Genomic DNA, 20629 nt, shown 5'->3' on the forward strand with positions numbered 1-20629 from the left:
TTTCCTGCAATTCGGGGTCACTAACAGTATACATCTGAGCACACAGTCATACGGTGATTAACAAGTTTTTTGAGTTATGGATGTTAGTACAGGATACATGAAACTAAACAAAATCTCCTGAAGATTACAACATGGTTGTAAGTTCAGGACTTTACATTATCCAGACTTATACATCCCAGCAGTTCCCACAAATACTGCTCATTTCTTCATTTTTTTTCCCCAACAGACTGTTTGGACAATATTCTGTCCTTGTACTCTCAGTTTTTGTTCCCAAAGACACCTGCATTCAGCAAAATAACCAACTCATGCCAGATCCTAGCATACAAGTCTTGAATGTCAAAACAGAAGTCAGAGCAGAATTTAAACTACACCCTTAGTAGGGGGTCACACTTGCCGTAAATCAACTGAATTTCAAGGCAAGAACAAATATCTGCCATATCACAGCAACTCCCCAAGGCGTGCTGCAGCAGCAGCAGCTTGTGTGTCTCAATTGTTTGCCTCTAACAGCCAGGCTTGAGAGCCTGGCAGAGGCAAGTGGCTGTACCGGCTGGGCAAGGCCCCAGCAGCTGGTCACATGAGGTCTGCTGCCTCACTGCTGTAGACGAGTTTAATGAAGAAAGGAGCATGGATCCAATTCAATATTTCCCAAACTTTAGATCAGAAAGCACGAGATACTCTTTTAACAAAGGCACTGTGTTCGGATCTCCAGAGCTGCATGCTGATGAGATATTCAACTCACTCCCATAAATTAAAGCCCCAGTTTATAAATACTTTATGCCTTAACAGTTCTGAAACTGTGAAGGTTTACTGAGGGGCTCCCTTCCCCAAGTCCTACTTCATCTATGGAGAGATCCTTACAGTACTGCTCAGCGAGAGGCAAGATTCGGTGCACAGAGCAGAACAGGCTATCAGACTGGCTGTTCATGGGCTCATTCTATGCTTACAACACCAGGCAAACATCTCTCAACTTGAGCCATGTCAGCTTTATATAGGCACTGCTGTCACTGGTCTAGCAACTAGTTAGTTGCTCAGGGTTTTACTGCCTGGATGACAACTGACCAGTGCTTACCGTAACGTCAGAGTGTAGTCTCCCTGCATCTTGGTCGATGCATCGCGCACCAGGAATGTTCCATCTGGCATGTCTCGTAATTTGTCATTTACTTCTTCCCTGGGGAGTGGAAAGGAAAACAAAAAGCGTTAGGGACGTGATCATCTTCACCAGAGTTACCGATACTGGGGCCAGTAACACCAGCATGCATAAGGAGTTCAGTCTTCAAAATATCATGCAGTCTTTCTTCACTCTCAGGCTCTCCAGTCTTCTAGGTCATCTAAAAGAAGTTTGAACTTGGGTAGTTACAGTAAAAAATAGCAGCTGCAGTCAACTGCAGCTTAGGAAGGAGTCTGTTTTTAAGCAACAGTAGCAGCTGTGTCTCAGAGTTCACAACCTTTCACTGTAATCTGCTCAGGTTTTAAAGTCCACACTGGAAACAGGTGCCCTTTGAGAAGCCAGCCCTGACCTCTTAAGAAACGGGCTCTAGCACCATCTCTCAAAGGTGCCCAGAGTTTAGCACAGTTCTAGTCTCAAGAGACTCATTATTGGCTTAACCTTGATCTTATTTACAGCAGTTTGAAACCACTACAACCTCGCTAGCTTCGGTGCAACTTTTACTTATTTACAACTGAAGCAAAAGGAATACTCAGCCCAGAGCTTTACGCTAAATCCAGAAACTTGTTAGTGAAAGCCAGTGCCTACAAGCACTAAGAAAATGCTTTCAGTTGAAGAGTTAAGTGTCTTGACAGGTTTGAACATTTCACCCAGATTACATATCACGCTTTGTAACAGCTCCCTCACAGGTTCTTAAGAGCACTAAGCGCTTTTTAATACAATCATTTGGAAACTAGAGTTTATCAGGTAGCCTCAGCATTATCTAAGTGAGGTAGGAAGCCTATTGGAATTTCACAAAGAAAAGCCAACAGTGGCTTTTTTGTTCAAATACTAAGGAACAAAAGTATTCTTACCAAATAGCCTCAGTTTTGACTTGGCTACCTGAAGAAAACCACTCTGTTAGTAAGACTGACTCCTAATGATTGGTGTGTGGATCAGCTTCTTTCTTGCGGAACGTTTTACAGATTAGGCCTGACTCTTTGAACAGATAAATGCAGTCCAAGGGCTTGGACTGCCTGCAACTTGCATCCTGGAGCTCAGGGCATGATTTTCAAGGCAGTGCTGGACTGAAGAACGTGGTTCCTGACCTGACAGCCCAATGCGATCTGTAGCTGGTGGCTGCCAAATTCAGGCCACGAACAATACCAGCTTTATGCGTGTGTGTATCACATTTTAATCTAATAGAGCCACTGCAAATGATTTGTGCTGCCTTCGCTCCTGCCATCACGTGCACTGGTAAACAAGGACCAAACCCACAGTCAATGAATTACCAGTACTGAGGTGTTGTAAACAAACCCTGCCGAGTGGGCTTTGTGATCAGGTTTCGCCACTCTGCTTTGATTTCATCTTAACAGAAAAATATCATTGCTCAGGCCCTTCAAAAACAAGATCTATGCAGGTTGGCTTTATAGAGATAAGGGTGGTACAATAAAGATATGAAAACTTTATTTCCCTTCTCAGAACCTCATTGAACTACTGCGGCAAACAGGCTGTTCTGGCCTTTATCTGACAGCGTTTCAAAGTATTATGTGCACAAGTTGGAGCAATTTCTGATCACAATCCCAGCTTGCTCGTGTCTTCCCTTACTGTTCCGAATCCTAAACTTTTCAGAAGCGTCTTAAGAGGGACAGAGTTGGATACTGCAGTTCTTTTATGCAATTAATTACATAAAAACCTGCACTTCGTTTTCTGAGCCTAACCCAAGCCATCTATTTTCCCGAGCACACAGAAAGGTGTTTCCTTAAGGGGCAAAACCTGATTTATTTGGTACATGTCTGTGCCATCTGCTATGGCTAGCTGGTGACAGTTAGCACTTTTAAGAGCTATTTTTATACTACCGTGTAATAGAAATTAATACAGATGCAATTTTAACCAAATGTTCAAGAAACCCCAAATAAAAATGCTAGTCCTGTTATCCTGAACAAGCCTCCTACTGAAGGTTTGCTGAACTCCATGCACCCCAGCACCACAGGCTTAGAAAACCTTATTAGCCAGCACACTCTGAAGCACTTTTTTCTTTTTTTTTTTTTTTTTTTCCTTTTTAAAGAGTTTGTGTATCTGGAGAAAGTTAAAAACCCAAAATAACTGTCACCAGGACTGACAATATCCGTACCAGAACAGTAATTTAAACGCAAGTCTTGAGTCCAGTTGAATGCTCTAGCATTTAGGTGCTCTGCCAAGCATAGTCCTGAAGCACTTCCATCCTGCAAAACGCTAAAATAGGCACGTTCTTTTTCTCCCAAAGCCTAACAGGTTCATTCTATTTTTAGTAGTAAATATTGCTTACCTGGAGATGTCCCCCCAGTACCACTCTGCTTCCTGCAGAGAGAAACTGGAATTGTCCTTTATTCCATTTGTATTGACCGGAGTCATTGGCTTGGGGGGCTTTGGAGGAAGAGCTGAAAAGGAAGAACAGATTAAAGACAGGTAAGCAGGGGGAAACAATCACTGCAACGTTAGGAAATATGACAGCGAAAAAGTGACACAAAATATGCATCTTGGAATTCTTAATTTTTAAGGAGTTTTGAAATCAGTTGCTGCAGTGTGATCCGAGATTTGCCAGCACTCAAACCAAACATGCTTGAGGAATACAGGGAAGGCGTAAGGGGAAGCACGAGTTTTTGTGAAAAGGAAGGCTGGCTCAGGCATGACTACAAGCGCAATCCCTGCCTAAACCTCCAAAACCAAGTCACAAAGGCGTATTGTGTTTGACAGCCACAGCCTGCAGGGCTATGGAAAAGCTGCAGTTGCTAAGGCATCACCAATCCTTATGGCAACCCGGGAGAGCAAACAGGTGAGCTCTCCATCAGAGGGCAAAACGCTGCTGGCGAGAGAAGTGCTGGCTGGGCAGCAGCACGTCCATCTCAGGCCCGAGGTTCGTATTCCCTGCGGGATTTGTTCAGGCTCCCCGTTAGGAACAGAAGCTGTGACTCTCTGGATAGGTACTCATGGGAAAAGGGACATCAGCTCATCGTTAGTGGCAGCACCTCCTTACACAGTGGAAATGTTTGACGCAGGAAAGAGGGTGCTACACATCCCCCGGTGTAGGCCCAGTGCATTCCTGCCTGGAATTCCCCTATCCGAGACCCATGCAACCAAGCTTTTACTTTTGTTCTTAAAATACGTTACACAACGTAAGGGCATAAAACCCACTCCAGCTTTTTCCACCTGGTCAATTTTTGCAGCTATGCAAACAACTTTATCACGATCCTAAGTCCTGCAGCAGGATTATTTCAGCAGCCAGAGGCACGCTGCTGTGTCTGGCAGCACAAAGGCATTACGCTCTTTTCTTCAGGGAAGGTATCTCGAGTGCCCTCCTCTGCTGAAGTTCTCTTCCCGATGCCACTGCTGAAACTAAGCGTTTTTGAGGCATTTCAGGGGATAAGCGAGTGTTTTGCAGGGACAGGTAGCATCTGAATTCAGAGGCAGCAAGCAGCTACTCAGAGATCTGCCAACACGTTCCACGTGAGATGCTGAGCGTCTGTGCCCCAGCCCCACAGCCACCGGCGGGGCCGATGTGCGCTGACAAGAGCCACCCTTCAGGTGCACGCAACCCCGGCGTACGAGCAGAAACACAAATAAAATGAGCAGAAAGAAGAGTTTCATCCCCAGCCCCAGTGCTTAGCACCGAGAGGTGTGCTGCTTGGCACCAGCCATCTGCTCACCTCCCGGCCACACCTCCCACATTAAAGAAGAGAAAACACCGCTTCAACTGCAGCTCCAAACGCCATTTCATCTTGAATATCCAGCACAGTAACTTCACTGTTCTCAGACAAACCAGGAGATACTTTAATCGAGCCAATCTAAACTAAATCTGAACCTTGACCCAGACATTTGCACCCTGGGGCTGCTGACCAAACACCTGATTCAGATAGCAGCATTCATGCTGCGGTGCGGGGCAGTGCGGCCCAGCATACAGGTTCCTTTTATGGGGCGAGCTGGGAGCCTTCAGGTGTGCACAGATCTAGTGAGGCAATAACTGGGCTTGTTATAAAAGGAAGGTGAAAACCTTCGGATCCAGTGAAGTCGCTTCCTGGTCGGGAGGCTTCGTTTACTCCCAGCTCAACCACTGCAGCTGTTTGTGCAGCACGGAGCACTCGGATAAAGTGCCATTGAGAGCAGGGGACGGGTCTCACCCTCCTTTGCTTGAAGGTCTCAGCCTGGACATGCAGTTTTACTTACGGAGCCCTGCGTTGCTCCATCTCCCCCACTCACAGCTCCTGAATCCAAAGGGTCTTCAAGTCCTTCCTCCTCCCCACCTCGCTTTTGGGGGTTGCTGCTCTACACCCTCTAAGCAAGCAGTAAGACAAGCAGTCATTGCGAGTATCACCACTATCTGCACACTAATAAATCTGAGTTACGAAACCTTCAGATGTTTATTTACTCCAGACTCTTTTGTAGATTCTGAATCATCAGCAAGTCCATGAAAAACTATGTAAAAAAAAAAAAAAAAAAAAAGCACACAACCATGTAGAGAGTTCTTTAAAACAACACCAGAACCAGCAATGATTTCACTGGGTCTTGCAAATTAAGGCTTGGACCAAAAATCTCAAGGTATTTTACTGTGTAAGAGCCTGTTTTACGCTGGTAATAGGAGCTTTCCAGAAGAGCCTTTCAAGTATTCTCTAAGGTACTTGAATACTTCTCTAGCCCTTCTTGTAAGATTAAGTCTTGCTCCTTTATACACTGTGGAATTATTTAGCAGCTTTGTTAGGGCTCGCTCCAAAGCACCGGGCACAGAGAAACAAACTAACAAGGACCAGGAAGGTAAGGAACAAGAGCTTGGTGTATGGACACAGAGCACTAGACATCTCGCCAAATGTCCTTACTACAGGCGGGTCTTCTTTTCCTGAATAGGTGGGTATCAGTTCTCGATACCACAGCTGCCTGCAGAACCCTATTCTGCAGAGGAAACTGGAAGGAAATTCTTCAGGGAGAAGAACAAGGCTTGGACCAGTTCCTGTAAAACCTGACTCATGGAAGCCAGTCTCCTTTTCACAATAGACTTTTAAAAAATGCTTTTAATAGCTTGCACATTTTAAAAATACAAAAGGTGGATACTCAGTTTCCAGAGAGCCGTGGATATCATTCTTTACTTTCAGTACTTTGAGCTCTTAGAATAGCAATAGGTTTTTTCCTCTCCTGGCTACAGAGGCAGGCCCTTTATTGCTCTGCCCAGTAAGCTAACGTGCCCATTCGTTTCAGTGTTTCTGACACGTGCACATCCCTGCTAGGAGAAAACCCAACATGTTTCTGTGAGAAATGACGAAGAGCCTTAAAGAGTCTTCCATATTTTGATTTAAATTTAAAAAATGCAGTTTGATGTACTTTGCGTGATGCACATCAGAGAGCTAAAAATCCTACCATAAAGAAGGCTGGCCTGAAGTCAACAGAAACGCTTCTGAGAGCAGCCCTGTTCCTTTCCCTGTCGCCGGGTCCAACTGTGATCTAGTCGCAGGCACAATCCCAACACATCTCCAAAGGAGCCGCGATCACAGCCAGCTCTCCTGGTGGTTCTCCTTTCTCTTGGGAGAGAAAGAAGGCTGACCTGAAGTGCTTACCAGCACAATGGGGCTATTTGTTCCATTAAAGAACTGACTGTGAGCTCCAGAAACACAAACATCCCGCCCTCACCCATGTCTTCGGGACTGCTTTACCACAGGGACCTTCCCAAACCCCAAAGGCCACAGGGACACCTGCAGCGCCTCGGGGCGATCCCAAGGGCTGGTGCCGTGACAGGGCCTCTGTGTGCGAGCCACCACCTCTGGGCTTGCTTTCTTTAGCCCTCTCCAGCTTCCCCGAGCAGCCTAGCTCGAGCTAAATCCCAATCCCACATCAGTGTGACTGAAAAGGGGGAAAGGAGCAAGCTGGCTGGAGGCAGGGCCTGCTCCTCAGGCAGCTTCGGCCCTGCAGCTCCTCAGGGAGCCAGGCCGAGCCACTGGGCCTTGCTCAGGGAACGTTTGTCATGTTTCCTTGGCTGTACAGAATTGCTTTTTTTAAAAAAGGCCACTCAAGGTTTAACAGACACGACTCCCTCATATGTAAACCACCTCCAACACCGAGGCAACAAAGGGAGCTGGCAAGCACCTGAAGTTTAGCGCTGGTGGATTTTTATTTTTTAAATGAAGGCAACACCAACAGGCTGCACCGATCCCGAATTTAACTTCAGTGAAGTACACTGTGACTTCCACAATATACGGACTTTTCCCAGTTAGGCTTTTAATCAAAAACCTCACAAGCGTGCATGATTGAAGAGCCACCGAGCCCTGTGAGTGCGTTTTCAATGGCACTAATTCAGGAGGAATGAAAAACAAGAATGCCTGGGGTCTCCAAGTGCTACATCCCAAAGAGCAGCGAGTCAGGCAGTATTTGTGTACGAGATAAACCTGCCAGTTAATTAAACTCTCATCTGCAGTTTTAAGACAGATGCCACTTAGTCTAAGCACGTCTCCGTAACTTAACTCTTTTCTTCTAGTATTTTCCAAGGGCTGCGGGCCAGATAAGTAAAAGCTCAGCAGGTTTAAACGCAGGATTAACTCCATCTCAGCGTTACAAATAACCGCAACCATCAAACACTGTGATACAGTCAATTTTAAGTCACTCAGCACTTCCACCAGATTGTTTAGTAACCTTCTTTCTGAAGTGTTCAATCTGCTCTCCCTCCACATTGTGACAAGCAGGTAACAGATCAGAGGATTTTTAAGACAGGTACCCGGTTGCAGAAAGGCTGACATACAGTAAATACCCTACAGACCGTAATATAAAGCTCTGGAAAGTGTCATTACTATGGAAACGTGCAAGTAATCCATGGTTAGACCAGCTAACATTTTAATGACACAGTCCTCAAGGACAAAGATTTCCCTTTGGAGGGATAGATGAGGACTTGGAGTGAAATGAAGGCCGGCTTTTTAATGCATTTATTATTTTTTAAGTAAAAATCCCCCCAATCTTTAACCTTTCTCTTTAGTCTTACTCAATTTCTCCAACACTTCCAAGGCAAAGACTCAAAATGTTCCTCTCCCCCAGCAGTCCTGTACTCGCCGCTGTTACACAAGGTCCCCTCAAGCCAGTTACAACTCGAGAATAAAAGGCAACGCTGAACAAAGGTGCTTTTTGCACCTCACTTCAGTGAAATTGTGTACTCTGAGCGCAAGCAAGAGGACGGCACTGGGCTTTTGTTGAGATTTCCAGCTGACAAAGAGGAGAACCACGCGCACCTGCTGACAGCAGCTCAGCCTCCACCGCTGACAGGTACCTTATCTCGGCAGCTGCACATCCCCGCCTGTCAGTTCTCCTGCCAAGACCCCTTTTTTTCCAAGCCCGGTGTCCTTCCAAGCTGCCCTTCCCCAAAGGGCAGCAAACACGCACTGGAAACTCCTCAAGGGATGGAGAAGGAAGCTACTCGATCACATTACTGCTGGCCACAGAACCTCATGCACGCTCGCATTTTTTGCTCTACTCCCCCAAAACAGGCAGGACGCCAGAGACTAAAACATATTCAGAGAACTGAAGTCTTTCAATATCTCATTACAGAAAACAGCAGACAAGTTGGCAGAAAGCCAGGCAGGTTTCCAACAAAAACACTCCCATTATAGCTTTGCTTGTGTTTCTGTGAACTTTCATAAAAACCAACACCTTTAAGAAATATTTCAGTTTTGATTAATTGGCTTTTTTGATAAAGATCTGTTTTGTTTGAAAACTCCCCAGCTATCCAGTTCTCTCCCACACCTCCCAGCCGTGGTTTCTCCTCCACACAGCCTGCCAAACTTCTGGTGCTCTTGGTTCTTCGTGAGGATCCGCAGCTACTGCACAGGTTAAAGATTACCCGGTACGGGACACCTGCAGAAGGGGGTGTGAAGGAAAGGAGGCTGGCTCAAGCTCAGAATTATCTCCTGGCATTTTATAAGCACCTATCATTGCTCACATGGAAGAAATGGAGGATGCTCACTGTCAGATGAATGATTTTGGGATCTTTGGCTTCTCTATTATAAAGTAGCACAGCATTTCCCTTTCATTCAACCCTTTGCATGAAGTTGCAATGCCAAAAACGCCCCAATTTCCCGATTATTTTCACTGCTCAATGAAAAAATGGATTAGTTTTCAACCCAAACCATTGTGTAACAGCTGCAAAGCTCCAGCAGTGGCAGGACTTCCACAACCAACAGGGCTGAGACGACTGTCCCAAAGTCGACATGAGGAGGATGAAAAGGACAAGCCTTCTTTACCTTAGCAAGCATAGTTAGCACTACAAATCTGCAATGTTTGATAGAAACAACTGTACTTTATAGTATCCAATGTCAGATCTCGAAGACCACAGTAGGAAAGTGGATAGAAAATGAAGCAGCAAGTAAATCCTCCTCATTGCTTCTGAACTAAAGCAGTTCCTCATCCGTCTTCACAGACGAAGCACCACGGCATGTTTTCTATCCTTCCACAGGTAGGGCCTTCAAATAACTGTTAAAATACTCTTTGGTCACTCTATCCAGATAGATTTTGGGTAAGAATAAGGAAAGGAGAGCATTTTTGCATAAGCATAGACCTACAGGGACAGAGAACGAAGACCTAGCCTTTCGTGGTGGATGATGGACAATGAGGTTGCCCTACAGTGACACACTACAGCTAGGAGGCCTACCAAAGCCCACAGAAAACGTCACCTCACATGAAAGAGAAGGCTGGGGCTGTTATCCCCAGCGACTTCAAAGACCAACCATCTATCCAGATGGCAGCACCAAGGGGAGAAATTGGTTCTCACTGGAGAACAGAAATGATTTGGTGCTAGTGAGAAGTTAGCTGCACATGAGCCTCCTTAAAATAATAATAATACAGCTGTAAATACATGTGACTCTTGCTGCTCTAAGCAGCATTTTTTTTTTCACTTTACCACTAGCTTAGATCTTTGACAGCAGTATGTAAAAATGTTTCTCATTCAGTACCTGTCCTTGCCATCTGTCAAACTGTTTTCTATAGTTACCAAAACAGAGAGGTTTCAACACCACCATCATTTTTATTTTTTTTCCAAGAACCTTGTTCCCGAAGGAACTTGCATCAAGGCAGAAGTCCCAGCCCATGGAGTGCTGTGCAGGGCCCTCAGCAGAAGCTGAGCCTCAGCGAAGGCACGGAGCTGCCACCCCTGCCCAGCAGGGCTCAGATCTCAGTCACTGCTCACACTTGATTCAACCACCTCATACAAGTGCACTGTGATCTTCAAAGTATTTTAATGAAATCCCTTCCACAGCAGCAGTCTGACTTCTTGCCTTCTCCCCAAACTGATCAATGAGCCTGTACCACACCCTTCTCAACAGAAAGGTTGAAGCATTCGTCTCATGGATTCACTCTTCCTTAAATCCTTCAAGAGACTCTGAGGAGACAGGAGATGAATCAGTGAAGATGACACAAAATGCAGCCTACTAATTTGACGCCTGGGAGTAGTTCCCCAGAGGGCCAACAATCTAGATTCCTATAACTCCACGGGATGATGCAGCACCAGCACTGACAACCTTGGAAATTTAATTGCAATGTATGGATTCCTGCCGCAACAGACAACGGAATTTACATACACAGTACGTCAATGAACTTCTCCTCATCTCACCTTTAAAATATTTTCCTGGGGCAGGTGACGGAGTCTAAGTCTTATTGCCCACGCTCAAGGCCTGTATTTCTTTGTTATAACAATTCTCTCCAGAGCAGCAGCTCTTTTTATTTATTTTTTTTAAGGGTTGGATGAAAGGAAGGAAAAAATTCCTCCAAAAGCAAAGATGATCAGATGTAACATTGGATTTTAGTGACTACAGAGGCTAAAACTTGAGGTAAGGTTAGGGAAAGAAAAAAAAATTAAAAAAAAATAAAGGCTCCTGTGGATTTTTCCTTTCATGGGGAAGATGTGGAAAGTAACAGAGAGCGAGTGGTAGCTAGCAGGAGGAAACAGGAAGTTTATGCTTTGAAGGAGAAACCTGACCTGAAGTACTAGAGCCCCAAAGTGATGCCAACCCAAAGCTGAAGTTACTCCGTAGTGAAAAGAACAAACAGACGAAGGGAATACAGATTGATGGCTTTGATTTGTCCAAACCCACAAGTTTCTGTGCTGAGAAACACGGCGTTTTTCAAGCCTTTCCTAAATAACCATGTGTCAGCTAGAGAGGTATCTGATTTTAGAAGCAATAACATACACACGAACTATCATTAAAATAACATTTTTCCAGTTCATGAAAACCGGGCGAACGCTGGAAGCAGTCACAGGTTGAAGTATTTGAAGTATTTCGGCTCCTCTTTCAAAAGGAGCGTTGGATGGAAGGTGGCCAGCTCGGGTGTGCTGCTGGACTCGAAGCCAGAGAAGAACCGGGATCCTGATCAGCCACAGCAAAGCTTGGGAGCACACAGGGCTCTGGCACCAGGACTGCCCAGGCAGCTGCTGGATGCCCAGCAGGGCAGCTGGGGTCCCCCTGGAAAGGGCTACAAGAGGAATGGCTCGGTCTTTGCTTCTTTTGAACGGTGTGGATTTTTCTAAGCTCCCTGTATGCAGCCACTTCTCGGCAGAAGTGCACTGGAGGAGCTTAAAGCACTGGAAGATATGCACTAAAGCACTGCAAAACCTTTGGCTGTGGAGTGGAGGGCACAGCAAAACTGAAGGACAATCGGAAGGGTCTCTTTAGAAGAGGTAACATCCGCTCACATTGTTTGGGGACCTGGCACCGGCTCCTGCGCTGTAGTTTAGATTATGTGGAGAAAAGAGTTCTTGCTTACTTGGCTATTGTGCAGATTTTAACCTGTCAGAAGAAATGAGATAAAAAGCAGAAGAAAAAAGAAAATCTGACTCATTTCCATAGGGGCACTTAGAACACAAGCAGAGCCCGCTCTTTAAGCATTACTCAGCAACCTACTTTACACAAACGAGTTTCCAAAAAATGCAGCTGGAGCACACCGATTGCCTTCACAGACCCCGAGTTGTAGGGCGACCTGTTCCAACACAGACACGGCCTTTTTGACAGTAACAAAACCTAACCTTTAACGTTTACGGGGAGATGCTGAGAGAAGTTTTCTTTATGCTGCTGCCTCCAGCACTCTCCAGCTCTCTGCCCAAGAGGTGCCTCAGCGAGCAGCCAGCGCGCGGTGCTGTGAGGCACCCCACTGCTTCCAGTAAGGGCGCAGATGTGCACGACCAACTATCCCGCTCCGTTTTCCCAAGCTGTAGAGCAAAGACAAGCCTGAATGGCTTCGTTCTGGAATAAGATACCACGCAGGCAATGGGAAGACAGAATTCGACTCTGCTGCTTGGGAAAATGATATTCCCCGAAGGAAACTCCAAGAAGAGCCTTCTCCTTTTAAGCTCGAAGGAAGCACCACGGCGATTAACTCTTGTCAGGCTTCGTAATGAGATACAGGATTGTTCAGAACAATGCAGAAATAACATTTGCTGGGACTAGAGCAGGTCTGGCTTTCAAACAAGTGGTGAAAAGCTTGGTTTCTTCTCAGAACATTGTTCCATTTTTTAGTTTGCATCAATCTACAACTTTCCAGAAGACGCACTCAAACAACCCCCTTCAGTAACCTTCCCCTCTACAAACATTCCTATATCATCCGAAAGCCAACTGATAAACAAAATGTCAGCCTTTACAGGCAGGTTCTCTACCATCTCAAGCAAGGAATCATTTCATTTTTATTAATGACGTTATTTTTTGCATTTTTATATTTAACTGAAAGCTGATGAGTGATATTCTTTAACAGGTAGAGCCATCAATATGAAAAGAAAAGAATGTAAAAGCAAGCCTGAAAATGCAATCAGAAATTAAATATGGTTATGGCAGTCATTAAATGAAAGGGCCAGCAGAGAAGTTTAGGTATAACAAAAATGGGATCTGTGCATTTCATGTCACTTTCCCTACAGGAGCTCAGAGACTCTTTCAAACCATTTCCCAGGATCTCCAGAATGTGACTGAACTTTATTTGTTCCTTCTGCTACCCCAAAACAGTCACCACAGACTCCATTTTCTGCAAAAAGGCAACTCATCCTCCAGCATCCATGCTCTCGGAAGCCTGACCTTCAGCAGGACTTCAGCTTGCAGCGAAGGCAGCTGCTGCTGGGGCGCTGCGGTGTCGATGGCACGCCTCGCAGAACTACTCCCATTTTCAAGACGTGTGAGAGCTGAACTTCTCTTTGATAAGCTTCTGGAGTCAGCTCAGATAAGCTGAAGGACAATACTGACAACGCTATTAAAATCTGCATCTGTTCTCCCACTGGAGAACCAGTGAGGCGTAGATGTGCTGCATTACCTGCAGCTGGCTGCTGCCTGCCACCAGCCCGAGCCGAGAAGCCACGTTTGGTTTCTGCTCTGACATCGATAATGACACAGCACCACTCAGAGCCACGCTAACACTGCCCCTCAGGTCAGAGCCCTGTGCTTTCCAAATTACCATTACAGTATCGGGCCCCTAAAACAAGGGTTGTCAAATTATATAGGAGAAGAAAATAGGAACTATGAGGAATTAATACTTGCTCTCCCTTGAATACTCGTCTCGCTCATACAATGGCAGTGCTGCTTTTGCAAAGCAGATGAACCTAAGCAGCCTGGAGATTATTCTTGCCCTCTCCCCACCTTGATTATTAAAAGATTTTGTAATAGCAGCATTGTTACAGCTGTAACAGGAGACAGGGAAGAGTGATACTCTTGAAAAACCCAGCTGAGTCAAGTTATAAACGCAGTCAGCCACGCTTGGCCCAAGATCCCTCAGCAAGGCAGTTCTCCTACAGCTTCAGGACAAACACTTCTTCTCTTACCTGCTCGCACACAGACAAGAGCCTATTTGGCATTAGTGAGCCTACTCTGAACTTGTGGTTCTCTCCATAATCCACACAAACGAAACTAACCTCTAATTTGTAGTTGAGCCAAGTATCCTTGCCGACATCTCTATCTGAAATCCCCGTGGAACACTCGCACTGATTTTCATCCAACTGTGACAAAATGTATTCAGTGATTACACATTTTGTCATCAACGCAACTGATAACACACCCCGGATCTACAGAGGGAAAGGGAAAGGCATGATTTAGTCCTGCTAATTAGGTAGCGATGCTTTAGGTACTCTGCTAGCTTTGGCACTCAATTCTCTGCTCCAAAACTTAACTTCTGGCAGCAACAACTTTTTGCAGACCTGAACAGATGTCGTAACAAGAAAATAAACTCAATCCAATAACCTATTTCCTTGTCTTTTCAGACAACAAGTCCCACAGCAAGAGCAAACATGGGAATGAACCACTGTCAGTTTCCTAATGCCAGCCTGTGATGCTGTTCTGGCCACAGTATTTTAAAGGAATCCTGATGAGAAAGTTCAGCAGCTATGTTAGCTGCCTGCAAGCTGTGGATCTCATTTTTATTGTGGACACAGGAAATTATTTAGCTGCCTATGTGTAGATCCTACCTACTATCAGTGATGCTTTTTATTATGCCAGAAGATGCACAAGTAGAAGTATTAGGTGCTCCTAAGGACACCTGATTGCCCCTGCTGGTTGTCGGTGCTCTCCTCACTAAGGCATGTTTTTGCAGGGCTGACAGACGTGGTTCTGCAGTCCCACTCCTCTTTGTTAGGAAACGGCCCTGCTGCTGTGTTTAGGATGGGTTGAAAGCTAACAGTCTGCAGAGCTTTTGGCTGGGACAGAGTTAATTTTCTTCCCAGTAGCTCCTCTGGTGCTATGTTTTGAGCTCGTGATGAAAACCTGCGCTGATTAACGCCCCGATGTGCTGGCTGCTGCTGACCAGCCCTCGCACGGTGTCAAGGTCTCTTCCTCTTCTCACGCCGCCCTGCCGGGAGGAGGCCGGGGTGTGCAGGAAGCCGGGAGGGGACGCAGCGGAAAGCTGGCCCTGGCTGACCACAGGGATGTTCCACGGGACGCCGTGCTCAGCAATAAAGCTGGGGGACGTTGGCTTACGGTGTTTGTCTTCCCTGGGAACTGCTCCTCGTGCTCCATCAGCTCTGCCTTCCTGGAAGCGGCCGGACATCTGCCTGCTGATGGGAAGCTGAGGCTGAACGCACGACCTGATCGCTGAGGGGGCAGGCACCGGGACAGGCTCCCCAGGGAAGCGGTCACGGCCCCAAGCTATGTGGTTTCACAGAGCACGAGACAATGCTCTGAGATGTGTGGTTTAACTCTCAGGTTGCCCTCCGTGCAGTCAGGAGTTGGGTTAGATAATCCTCACAGGTGCTTTCCAACTCAAGGCATTCTCTGATTGTGCACGCTCCCTATTTTTCTTTGCTCATATGCACGGCTTTTGCTTCCCCTCTTAAACCGCCTTTATCTCAACCCACGAGTTTCCTAACCTTCTGGATTCGCTCCCCCATCCCACCCTGGCAGAGCGCGAGCGAATCCTTCTTGGCACCCAACGTAGGGCTTGAAGGGTTTGAGATAATGACAGGTTCAATTGGAGTGCACTAGACGGAGTTTATAGATGTTATCTCTGTTTAGCTATTAATTGGCAGGCTCTTGTGCTTGCCGCAGGGCTCGCTTCCTTACTGCATCCGAGAGCCCAGTGCTTGTTAGGAGCTGCTTTCTGCTTCTGCTGTAGTCTTTATCATCTCCCCCTGCTGTGCTGGGAACGCTTTGATAACAGCGATGGCCAGGCACCTGGGCTGACAGCTGGCCAGGCTGGAAAGCCAGCATGACCCCGAGTCAGAGAGACTGTGGGTAAGTCCCTGTGGGTGCACGAACGTCCCAAAAAGTCTGTGACCACGGCCCAGGATGCATGTTACAGGAATTGCTACAGCAGGAACCACTCACACCAGAGGCTGAGCCTCGCAAGAAGCAGTGCTAGTGCAGCAGTGACTTAACATGAGCTGGCTCTGGCACCTGGTAACTCCACGCACAGACACAGCCTCAGTCACAGAATAAGTGAACTCAGGGGACTTTTAACGTGCATTTTATGTGGGTGACCCTTGGACCAAGGGAATGAGTCTGTGTATAAGTCAGAGGGTGGGAAAGCTGGCAGCTAGCAAGGGCCTCATGCATGATGTGAACAGTTGGGAGTAAGGGGTGGGTACCGCACTGTTTTGGGCTGGGATTGTCAATTTTCTTCACAGTAGCTCGTGCAGTGCTGTGCTTTGGATTTGTGCTGAAGAACAGTGTTAAGAGCACACCGATGTGGTAGCTGCTGCTTGCACAGAGCCAAGACGGTTCCTGCTTTTATTGTGTTGCTCTGCCACTAGGCTGGGGGTGCACATGGGCTGGGAGGGGACACAGCCAGGACAGCTGACCCCAGGGATGTCCCCCACTACATGACACCGTGCCCAGCAATAAAACTGAGACACTTGGAGTGATGGTGGCTGTCCTCCCAAGGAGCTGTCACTTGAGATGGAGCCCTGCCTTCCTGGAAATGCCTGAACATCTGCCTGCCAATGAGAAAGTGAAATAATCCTTTATTTTGCTTTGCTTGCACACACAGCTTTTGCATTACCCGGTAAACCCTCTGGATCTCAACCCACGAGCTTCCCCCCTCTTGCTGACCTGACTTTCTCCCCCATCCTACAGGGGGGGAGCGAGCTGGGGGCTGCGTGGTGCCGAGCTGCCTGCCGGGACCAGCCCACACCACTATCACTTGCTGCCTGACCTTGCATCTGCTGGAGAAAACTCCCAAGTGGGAGAGGCACCGATTTGATTGTCAGCTTTAAACTTCAGAACAAGTTTAGCTTTTTAGCTTCTAGCAGGTGTGCTTCAGGAGCTGCCCTGAGCATCCATTCACACCGACAGCATCTGAGTGAGAGCTGGAGCACGCCAAAAAGCTGCTGCAGATGCACTGAGGCCTGAAGGAAGCACTCCAGCCTGCCTGCTATCCCAGGGCTTCATTCCTGCGTTATTATTGTGCAACACCAAGGTGTATTCAGACAGCCTGCCAAGCCAAATTAAAGCTCCTCTGGCTCCTAACAAGAAGCAGTACCCGCACCCTTGCCTTGGAGGTTACAGGTGACACCGTGCATTACGCTCACCTCGCTTTTGTCTTCTGCCTGAAGTTCAGCCACTAAAATAACCACGAGCAGCCACGCGTGAGCCATTTGGCTCCCAGCGCCCGGTGCTGCAGCATCAAGACCGAGCGGGGAACTCTCCACGCAAGTCCTGGGAACAAAAGAGCGCGCTGCCTTCCTCCGGCAGCGGGGACGCTCACCACGTATTGTCAGTCAGTGCGGGAACGTATCGCCACCGTCCAGCTGCTCAGGAACTCCAGTCCCCACGCGGGGGAATTCTGAACCGAAAAACCTTCACCAATTTTCCTTGGAAGCAGGCCAGGCAGGGCTGCGCCTGTTACCGGGAGCAAAGGCAGTGAGTTTATCCCAAGGCATGCGGCGTCTGAGCCCTCCGAATTCCTCCACGCTCCCCTTGGGGATGACCTATCATCCCGCACCAGAAAACGCTCTTCCACCCTGTCAAGAGGGAAAAAAAGCCCACCTTGGCCCCTGCAGTTTAGAAGTTACAGCTCTGCCAAAGCGGGACATACACATAGGGACCATCCCATGCATCATTTCCACCTCTGACTTTTCTCCTTTAGGAAAATCAAGGATGAAGTTGCCAAACACTTTGGGGGATCTGCGTGCAACATTAAGTCCTTTTACTAGCTGGTGTTTGGGACATGCAGAGCCTTGATCCCTGACAATAATGCTCCCATGATGGAAATATTGATATTATTAGTGACAGAAGCACTGCTCCTTAATGTAAACTTCCAGAAGCTATAGGGCACTTTCTGCAGCAATACTGAGATTTGTTTCCTGACCAGCCCAGCTAGGCCAGTCCCTTCCAGCAGCCTCCTCACACCAACTCCTGGCTTTCAATTTTTTTTTTTTTTAATTGAAAAAGCCCAATGCCAATTGTTTAAAGTCACCTACAGTGGAGCTCTGTTTTTGTTTGCTCAATACAAGTCGAAACAAATATTAACTGTGCAAATAGTTTAAAAAAAATAATAAAAAAAATCAAAAGCATTTACAGAGAAGATACTCTTTGAAATTCAGAGAGGCGAGCAAACAGATTTGACCGAACTTCACGCTTTCAGGAGAAGCTTCTAAAAATAGGCAGTGTCAGCTATGCAAGAATTTAACGAGCAGTGGCCAGGACTGAGTATCCCAGAGACCTGTCCAACTCTGAAAGCATCACAGTTACCGCAGGAAGTGACTACAGGTCCTTGGGATCCAAGAAAATCGTATGACGATCCCCTTTCCCCTTTTTTAATTAGAAGTGCCCACATAAGAGCTCGCCGGGCTGAAACAAAGAGACTAAACCCCACTTTGAGACACAAGCCACAATTCAAGCACGGACTGAAACGCTTTTTGAAGCTCCAGCAGCACACGCGACGCAGGAGACACCACCTGCAAGTGCTCATTTGCTATCAGTTTCTCAACAGGCTGGGATTTTGGGTGCATATTTCGCTGTACACCCTGAACACACAGATGAGACCCGAGCACATAAAGGTCCTTCACTGCCTTACTGCTCACAGCCAGTTACGCTCTCAGAGGCGCAGATACGGTTTCACCACCTTTTATATAGGCATTTTTTAATTCATTACCAAAGAAAGAATCAAACTCTTCTCCTTGCACTCGCGAGCCTCCCCTCGCTCTGACTCCAAGCAAACTTTCTATCCCAGCTGAAAACTTCAGGCAGGCAACACACAATGCGTTTCTCCCTTTCCAGCACCGGCAATCAAGGAAAAAGAAACAACCTTGCATCAAAACCTCTTGGAGGAGGTTATAAAAGGCTATGCATGAGGGAAGTATCCCAGCCTCTTCCCCAGCAAGAACAAAACCCGGAGACGACACACACTGAACGTGCTGGAGAGAAAGGGGGTCTCAGGAGCTGGGGAAACTGTTAAACCAAACCTGAACGGAGCCAGGCAAACCACTGCCATCAAGGCGTTACGGGCACATAAAGGCACGCAGGTGAAGAGGCTGATAAAACCGCTGCTCCAGAGATGAATACAGCTGGAATGAACGCTTTAAACAGAAGGCAGTTGGGTTTTTTTTTTGGCCAAAAAGATGCTGAGAGAGGAGCTGGGCGCAGCCCTCCTCCTGCCGCGCTCCTCCACCTCCCCAACCGCTGCTGCCCCCCGAAACCCCGGCGTTAAAATTCAAGCGCTTCTGCTCCAAAACCAGCAGGTTTGGGTCACCCAGGAGTCCAAGCAGGCTTCGTAGATGGCTTAACCCCCCTGGTTGTCCTCTCCCCCTGCAGACCACCCCTCCGCCGGGCACGGGGAAGGGACGGCAGCGGCGGGGGGACGCGCACAGCCAGCCCCGGGCTCCCTACCTGGGGGGTCCATCTCTATATAAAATATCAGCTCGGTGGAGTAGGGCATCATCACCTCCCTCCAGTCCGGGTCATCGCGCTCCATAGCCCACACCGTGTTGTACATCGCGGCGCCACGGGCTGCAGCCTGGCGCGGGGAGTCGGAGAATTTAAAATAATAAAAAAAAAAATAATAAAAAAAAAAAAAAAAAAAAAAAGAAAAGGGGGGGAGCCTTCCGAGGATATCACACCCCCTTGGGAAAAAAAAATCGCAAAATTTCACTTCAAAAAAAAAAAATTGCCACAGAGAAGCTGCCCTGCAGGAACTGAAGTAGGTAGTGCTATATATATATAATATATAGGTAGATATATATATATATATAATAGAGTGCTTCTTTTTTGTTGTTTAAAACGCTTTTTTTTCTCCTGTTTAAAAAGCTTTTCCTCTTTAAAAAGCCACCTTTCCACACGGCAGCCACTTCCCCGGCCCCCCACCCCTCGCCATTTTTCGGGGGGATTTTCAAAAAACCGCCGGCCGGCGAGCCAAAAACACCCCAAAAAAACACCCAAAACGACGAGGAAACGGCCAAAACGGATCGGGGGGGAGCCCCTAACGGCGGCAGCTTCGCCTCAGAGCCCTTCGCGGGGCCGGCGGCTGCGGGCGGGTGTCGCGGGCGGCGGCCCCGGGCTGTGCGCGCCGCCGCCGGCCCCGCTCGGCGTCATTTTAAGGCGGCTCTGAGGGGCCCGGCCGCCGCCTGCCGCCTCTTGGCCGCCGCCAGGCCACGCCCCCTCCTCCCCTCAGCGCGCTCGGCGGGGCGGGGCGGGGCGGGTCCATTACGCGAAAAAGGGGTGGGTTTTTCTCTCCCCTCCTTATCTGCGTGAAACACAGCCTTAAAAATAAAACGTCATTCGATAAATCTGTCTCTCTACATATACATCCCTTTATCCTCTTTTATATTTTTTCCCGCTGTTCGCTCTTCTCTCCCCCTCCCCCCCCACGCTCTGAGGTGGTACGACCCGCTCCCCCTCCCCTCCCCGCTGGCCCGGCGCCAAGGGGCCGCCGCCGCGGAGCACGCGCGAGGGGCGGGAAGAGGAGGGGGGAGGGGGGGGAGGGAGGGGAGGGAGGGGAGGGAGGGGGGAGCAGAGCCCCGTTGCCAGAGCTGCTGCCTTTGTCTGAGCGAGCGGCGAGCGCGCCGATTGGCGGAGGGCTCAGGGCCAG

The 20629-nt window shown here is 47.8% G+C and overlaps 1 protein-coding gene across 1 annotated transcript in view; it reads right to left on the reverse strand.

Annotated features, from left to right (window-relative positions):
* The window catches only part of LOC309880853 (phosphatidylinositol 3-kinase regulatory subunit gamma), a 33341-nt gene extending 13152 nt beyond the window's left edge, over positions 1–20189 (reverse strand). The window contains exons 1-3 of the mRNA XM_082766210.1: positions 19432–20189; positions 3453–3564; positions 1070–1168 (exon numbers count right to left, since the gene is read on the reverse strand). Of these exons, the coding sequence (XP_082622336.1) occupies positions 1070–1168; positions 3453–3564; positions 19432–19537 (317 nt within the window). The 5' untranslated portion in view covers positions 19538–20189. The remainder of the gene's footprint in view (positions 1–1069; positions 1169–3452; positions 3565–19431) is intronic.
* Positions 20190–20629: the final 440 nt, after the last annotated feature.

Source organism: Aythya marila (assembly GCF_965140915.1).
Source record: "Aythya marila genome assembly, chromosome: 8".
NCBI lineage: Eukaryota > Metazoa > Chordata > Aves > Anseriformes > Anatidae > Aythya > Aythya marila.